Below are 8,036 nucleotides of genomic sequence, written 5' to 3' on the forward strand. Positions count from 1 at the left end.
GGGTTGGTGGGAGATCTTACGTGTACCTCATGGGCGGCTTGAAGCTGCGTGTGTTTGTCAAAAGAAGTGGGCGGAGGCTTGGGCACTTCTGAGTGTGTTTGTCAAAAGAAGTGGGCGGAGGCTTGGGCAGATCTGAGAACGAGGGGGAGAGAAAATGGAAAAGAGAGTGTCAGAGAGAGATAGATTGAGTGTGGGATTGGAGAGAGAGAAGAACGGCGGAAGAAATTAATGAGGGAGATTGTGCGGGATAGGGTGGTTGGGAGGACGTGGGTTGAGAGCTGGGAGAAAACACGAGACGGAGGGGTATACAGAGTGAACACCGGTGAGAGGAAAAACACAGGGAAAAATACCCCTTTAAATAATTTAAAAATATCATAAAATTTATTCCAAATAAATATTAAAATTTATGGTCAAAATAATAATAACAATAACAATGATGAATAATTTACTATTTATTTAAATATTTTACCAAAACAATTAAATTTATAATTAGCAAAACTTATTAAAATAACATAATATCGTATTTTTAAATCGTAGAAAATTTTAGAGAAATTAGAAAAATACAAATACTCTTTTAGAAAATAATATTTAATATTTAAATACCAGAAAATTATTTAAGCCCGTATTAGAAATTTACGGTCATTACAAGAAAGTCTACATCAGGCTACATTTATATGTTAGCAGGAGGAGCTATATCATAAAACAGTGTTAAACAGATACTTGTAGCTTCTTCCACTATGGCAGCAGAGTTTGTAGCTTGCTATGAGGTATCAAATCATAGAATATGATTGCGAAATTTTGTCACTAGACTGCGTATTTTGGAAAATATGGAAAGACCACTAAGGTTATATTGTGACAATAAATCTGCAGTAATGTATTCCAATAACAACAGAAGCTCAACTAAGTCAAAACATATTGACATTAAGTTCCTGGTTGTGAAAGAAATGGTACAGAGTGGACAGAACATATTGACATTAAGTTCCTGGTTGTGAAAGAAATGGTACAGAGTGGACAGATATCCATAGAGCACATATTGGGACAAACTCCATGATAGCTGATCCTCTTACTAAGGGATTAACACCCAAGGTCTTTCATGAGCACACTGCTCATATGGGTGTGGTGTTATTCGAGGATATCATGATTTAGTCGGAGTTTGTAATTTTTTGGTGCTTTGTGTTTAGTTGTATTGTCTGATCAGAATAAAGTATTCAGTTAAGACACTCTGTTACATTATGTTTGGTTTTGACCTCACTAAAGTAGGACCAGTTAAAAATAGACATGTACTAATCACATTGCATGTAATTTTTATGTTGCACATCCATGATTGATCTATGTCGTTTGATTGTATTGGTATATGTGACCATTGATGGGTCGAGTCACGATAAATTTGACAAATGCTGCTCTGATCCTATATTGATATAGTCAATGGATGAGATTGTTCAGAAATACATTTACAGTGATAGCAATTTTGAGCTCATAAGGTTATACACACCTTAAGGAGTCATATGGTGCCCAAGTGATTTTGAGCTCATAAGGTTATACACACCTTAAGGAGTCATATGGTGCCCAAGTGGGAGATTGTTGGATTTAAATCTAATTTATACACACCTTAAGGAGTCATATGGTGCCCAAGTGGGAGATTGTTGGATTTAAATCTAATTAAATCTATATGTGGGCATGTATGATTAGTCTGTGTGTATTGCTATCCTTCAGGATAACCCACTAAAGTGATCAATTAATTTGGGTTAATGGGTATTTAAATAAATCATGGGGTTATATGTGCAGATACCAGGTTGTAATTGTAATTTAATGAGGGGCCAACTTATAAATGTACAACACCTGTATATATGGGGTTATGGTCCCTAATTTAGGGTTAGCCACTCTCATTCTCTTATCCTCATCTAAAGAGATTCATAAGGGAGAAACCCTGAGGTTAGAAGATCATCAAAACCCTAATCAGGTTTTTCTCAATGGATTCAGGTATATGCTTCCGCACCTTTTGATTCGTGTTAATCTCTTTCAATTAATCATGGCTTTATGGTTTTGATCTCAAATTTTTAGATCTAACAAAATGAAGACGCCTTCTCCATTTAATTGGTAGCTAATTTTATTTTATGTTTCGTTCATTGTTTGAATACGTTACGCTATCTCCATACCTACTACTTGCATTTTATATAAAGATGACTTTGACAAATGTGTCATTCGTTATCTTCTTTTTCCCTACTATAATTGATCAGTTAACATGATTATGCACTTTGTAGGGGCCATCCTAGTTGACTTAAAAAAAAAAACTTTATACGACATTATAAATCCTTTTGAGAGAGACAAGCTACATCTCAAAAGAAAGCTTACTGATATCAAAAGTCACGGTTCCTCCATCACACTAACAATGGCCTCTTCATCAATCAAGCAAGATATATATCGGTCCTTCATCTACGGGGAAGGTGAGAAAGATACCCAGTGGCGTCATGGTGCTCCTCCCAACTTTGATGTTGTCAACAAGCTCTTTGAAGAAGGTCGAACTCAGGTAATGACCATCTATCTTTTGGCTAAAATTCCCTTTCACTTCACTAAAATTCTGGAGCCTGAAATTTACCATTCATTTATTATGTAATTATTCTTTTCGAGTGAATATAATATCACTATTAGTATATAATTTAATGGAATAATGTTTCGATTGTATTCAGGAATGGCCTGAGGGATCACTTGAGGAGAAAGTGCAGCGCTTAGTGAAATCATGGGAAATGGAGATGTTTCACAAAATTAGGCCGCAAGATCTCAAAACTGTCAACCTCGACAAGTTTCGTTTCTGCTTGAATGGTGATTCCATCTTCTGTTACAATAGGCCATATTACTATGCAAAAAAACAAATAAATGTGATGTATTACCGACAGGATGCATTGAGTACCTTAGAAATAATTATCGTCATAAAATAGGATTATAGGAAATAAAGTACCGAGGTGTAATTAGCAAGTGGTAGATGTAGCCAGTTTAATGAACATATGATCATCAGAAGGTATAACACTCTGATCAGAAAAAAGATTCACAGATTGAAGGAGAAGTATTTTTATATGCATATGAATTTCTTCTCAAAACTTTACAGGAGGGAAGATTTTAACTATACAAGATATTAAAGAAATGGGAGGAGCCTACAATGCTTTTCTGCAAACCACTCTACCTGAGAATCTTCGGATTTATGATCCAACGAAAGAAACACGGGAGTCGGCTCATGAAATTTTCAACACCGTGTTCCCTCGCGGGTTTGCGTTCGAGATACTTCACGTCTACAGCGGTCCACCAACAATTGTGTACAAGTTTAGGCACTGGGCTTTTATGGAAGGCCCTTTCAAAGGGCTTGCTCCCACTGGAGATAAGGTTGAACTTTTTGGAATTTCAATCTTTAAGGTACCTACATCAGCCTTCTTAATTTAATTTTCCTTCAATGCATTGTTTGTATGGGTTTTCATCTATGATCAGTGCATCAGTGTGGTCCGATATAACTTACATATATCATGGTTGTACTTGACATTTATGTTGACAAGTTTACAAACTTATCTTCCACAGTGTTGTCCTATCCTTATCTATTCCTCTATCCAAAGAGGAGAACCCAAGAGTCACTATTCATACTACAGTAAATACTACAGTATCATTTACTGTAGTGTTATCACTGTAGCAAACAGGACGGGATACAGTAAATCCTTATCTATTCATTTATCTTCAACGCACATCATTCAGTTAATAAATCCATTATACATTCTTTTAATATTGACTTTATATATGGACAGATTGATAAAGACATGAAAATTGAAAATGTCGAATTTTTCTATGACGGAAACGCATTCTTGGCAGGCTTTCTCAGCGGTGGACAGAGAGACGATTACTCAACAGCTTCTATTGGTTGCCCTTTCATGAGTACTAAATGAATCATTCAAAAATATTATGTATGATTATTACGCATTCAACACCTTATCGTGTCTTTCAAAGTGTGGTTAACGAAAACTGTTATTCATAGTTATGTATTATGTATTTCCAAATTATAATGTACTTGTTATGAATAATCACAAGATATTTTCTTATTCAAACGTGGTTACAAAATGTTTGAAAAGTAGTTGGAAAAAAAATTGAATTTTCTGTGTCTTCTGCTTTTGTGTTTGTCTTACGCTGAACAATTAAATGAGCTTTATTAATTCACTGACTACCATGAATACATCTGCCTCTCTACTTATGAGTTTATAATAATATAAGATGGGTTTAGTTGATGTGACGCTAAACACTTAGACATAGGACTCAATGCTTTTAATATTCCTGCTCAAGCTGGCACATAAAATATCATGCATCAATGCCTCTCACAAATAACTAATACTTGATTTTTCAAATGATTTGATGAATTAATAATCTTTCAACTCATGTATGATTCTAACATATTCACTGTCTATTTTAAGATCCTCGGTTTTCTATCCTCCTCTTCGACAGCACTGTCACGCCCCTGTAACTGTAGCGGAAAATTCATAAATACGGGTTGCGCGATAGCAGCGACCCGTGCACGAGACAAGTCTTATGCACGAGTTAAGCCTAACACTTCATATCACTTAGTTTATCTCAAAATATTCATAAACCTGCTGATGATAGAAGTTGAGAGCAACTATATATATGTATATAATAATTACTTACAACCCACAAGCTCACCGTTATAAGCATTTTAGAAAATAAAGCACATTCTTGACCATATGTAACATTCAAAAAGTAGGCTTTTCATATAACGCCTCTCAGCAAAGCGTCACAACCAAAAGTTTGGATAGTATGAAGCTACACCGGATCTTAAAAAAAATAAAAATGACGGGGTGAGCTAGAGCTCAATGAGAACATTTCCCAATAGAGTTCCTAGATAACTAACAAAATAATAATAAGGATAATTCCTAGAAATAACGAATTATAAGTTTTGCATTAGAAATTCAAAAATAGCAAAATATGATCCAAATATCATAATATTGTCGTCTTCAAGAAAGAATGCAACAATTATATTTTCTTTCTTATGTGCAACTGAATATACTATGACATTTCCTAGAATCAAACTCTTTTCGAATCAAGGTAAACATAAAGAAAGAAAAAAAACTACTAATTTGTACAAAACCAGAGGATTATTATTTTTTTAATTTCATAGTCAATTGTCAGAATCTTAATTCTCGATGAGTTATTCATGAATGTAAAAGTCACCTCATAGGTCACACTAAGCCTACGAATTATAGCCCAATGCGTAAAACGCATCACATAACAGATAATTCTCGATAATCGATACACGTAACACTGTCATAGGTTAATGGCCAAATATAGAGGGGCCAGAATAAATTTTAGAACGGCCAATATAGAAGGGCTAATATAGAGGGGCCAAATAAAGTTACATTCACCATATGGCAAGCAGAATCACTCTATAGTGGACTTTTTGAGGGTTTGAAATAATTGACAATCACTTGTCAAATGAGTAACACCTTGCATATCAGAATTTATAGATGTTTTCAAATGAAGTGAACAAGGTAAAACTCCTCATCCTAATTAAAACAGTTTACGGATTTTTCACTTTTCTTTATTTTTATCAGATACTAAGTCATAGAAAATCTTTGAATCCATTAAACGGTTGAAACATATTCAAAATGTTTATTTTCTTCAAAAGCTTTCATATAAAGCAATTCCCACAATTATTTGAAATCGCATAAGAACCAAATTCGCTTTTCATAGTTCATATAAAATCAAATTGATTTTTCATATATTATACAAAATCAACATCGTATTTATGGCTTAGGCCACAACAGAAGTAGATTAAATCACATTTTAACTTAATAATATATGAAAATATTATATTATTTATTTTTTGTTTACAAGATAAATCAAATATAAACTCATGCAATTTCATATTATAAAATACTAGTGAGAAATGAACTCACCTCTAGGGGACACGACTTCCCCAAAATATTATTTCCCTTGGATATCAACCAGATCCTATAATATAAGATATAAGACTAATTATTAATTCAGGACAAACAAATATTATAGGTAAATCAATTCATAATCTAGAGGCAAATAAATTCAAATATAATCAATAATAATTAAAATCTAGTGTACAAATGAGCTTATTGCTAACTTTAGTAATTATCAAAATTTTATACTTCTCATATACTAGTTGTGACGCCCCTGTTTTTACACATGGTTGCAGTCTAAGGTGAACCCAGAGATGTCAAACTTGCCATGCACTCATACTGTGCAACAACACATTTTACCATCATAGTACTATCTCTCTAGTTGAATCAACAAGAAGTGTAAGTACAAAACAGACAAAATAAGGGAAATAAATACAATAGACATGATGTAGAAAGAGATATCTAATATATATAATCACGTCTCAACTGAATAAACTGAATACAACTAAAGTCTGAAATAAATGTGAAGTATCTCAATATGAGTCAACTAAAAATAAAGTAAGGCACACAACCTTTACAAGATGAAATATAAAACTCTAAATGTCTGAAAGAAAATATCAACTATGGTAGAGTTTCATCTACTAAAAACATGTGACTGCGACTATGTTGAAAGTCAGTCATCCTGCGGCCCTCCGGAACTCTGAGCAGCTGCCTAAAAGAAATTGAAAAATAAAAATAGAAATAACAAGAGCATCAGAGCGATATAGCAAGATCACCTCCATCCGCCCCCAGGGGAAGGGCTACTAGATGTGATGGAGCCTCTATCTATTAAGCATAGTCTATATAGATTATTTATCCTGTATGTAAATGGAATTAATATTTACAAACCTACAACACGAGACGTAGTACGTCAAGCGAAATAATCCAAACAAGAAAACCCACATGTATATACCAAAAGTCTCAAATTGTAGATAACTAAATATCAATACCGAACTAAGAATAATCAATCTAAATAGAATTAATAATTAGAAACTCACAACACAAAACTGGTACGTCGAGCGAAATAATCCAAACAAGGAAACCCTCATATATATATCATATGTCTCAAATTGTGAATCACTAATTATCAATTCAAACTAGGAATAAAGGAAAGCAATACAAGGAAGTAAAGTCATCACAATATCGAACCAAAAATATCTTCCAATATCCCTTGGAAGATAATAAACAATAGTATTTAATCTCACGTACCCACGAGAGTAAAGTACCTCAGTCATATATAACTCAGCGATGAATCATGTTCATAATGGCGTCCACCAAGACTCAGGCTATTAGATAATTATCATAATGCAAATCATTACAAAGTTTATAATTCATCGCATTATCATACGAGACGGACTACCAAATCAGTATCTTAATAGAGTACATAGCTCATTAGTCTTATTGCATCGACGTGTGAGATAGACTACCAAATCAAGGCATCCTAAGTATATGGCTCACCAACCTCATCACATCTACTTGCGGGACAGATTACTAGATCAAACATCCTAAAACCCAACTTAATGGCCTGTACTAATGGTATATCAACGCACTATCCTAAGTAGTACTGAGCGGTGCTCATCAACGATATCCATACATGTATATAATGTTTAAATAACCCATATCCCAAGTGTGGTTGAAAACAATACATATAATAATCCTCTATAGGATATCTGTGTGTATGCTACCGTAGGCATCTAAAAATGCCTATAGGTTTCCACACGTAGCTCGGGACGAAGAGAAGACGATGAACGTCATCATCAGAGTTAAGAAGGATTATCCGAGTGGCCTGCGGCTTGTCGGCCAGTTCCAAGTACCTGCCGTGCTTGTCGGTCAGCTCCAAGTGCCCGTCGCATTTATCATTCAGCTTCAAGTACCGTAAAGAAGCTAACGAGCGCATGAAGCAAGTTAGTGAAGCGTACAAGTCACCAGGATGACTAGATAGGTAAAACGGCAGAAAATACAAGTTCTGAAAAATCGCAAAGTGTCAAAGAGTTCAGCTAATGCTAAATTTCACGTGCCAACGCAGGACAGCGGTAGCTGACCCGTGCCATCGACCGTCAGCAACGGCTGACCCGCTCCCCCCGC

At 34.7% G+C, this 8,036-nt stretch overlaps 1 protein-coding gene across 1 annotated transcript; it reads left to right on the forward strand.

The window, feature by feature from the left end:
• LOC109846502 (pathogen-related protein-like) lies at window positions 2,299–4,081 on the forward strand. The gene is made up of 4 exons (XM_020415769.1): window positions 2,299–2,527; window positions 2,688–2,820; window positions 3,104–3,405; window positions 3,786–4,081. Exons 1-4 carry the CDS (start codon window positions 2,390–2,392, stop codon window positions 3,921–3,923), a joined length of 711 nt encoding a protein of 236 aa, XP_020271358.1. The 5' UTR covers window positions 2,299–2,389; the 3' UTR covers window positions 3,924–4,081.

The sequence above is a fragment of the Asparagus officinalis genome, chromosome 6 (genome assembly GCF_001876935.1).
Source record: "Asparagus officinalis chromosome 6, Aspof.V1, whole genome shotgun sequence".
Lineage (NCBI taxonomy): Eukaryota > Viridiplantae > Streptophyta > Magnoliopsida > Asparagales > Asparagaceae > Asparagus > Asparagus officinalis.

Bases quoted from the DNA above. Each gene is read 5' to 3' on its own strand.
- LOC109846502 (XM_020415769.1), top strand. From the start codon at position 2,390: ATGGCCTCTTCATCAATCAAGCAAGATATATATCGGTCCTTCATCTAC. The intron at 2,528-2,687 runs GTAATGACCATC...GATTGTATTCAG, and splicing joins TTGAAGAAGGTCGAACTCAG to GAATGGCCTGAGGGATCACT. The intron at 2,821-3,103 runs GTGATTCCATCT...AAAACTTTACAG, and splicing joins GTTTCGTTTCTGCTTGAATG to GAGGGAAGATTTTAACTATA.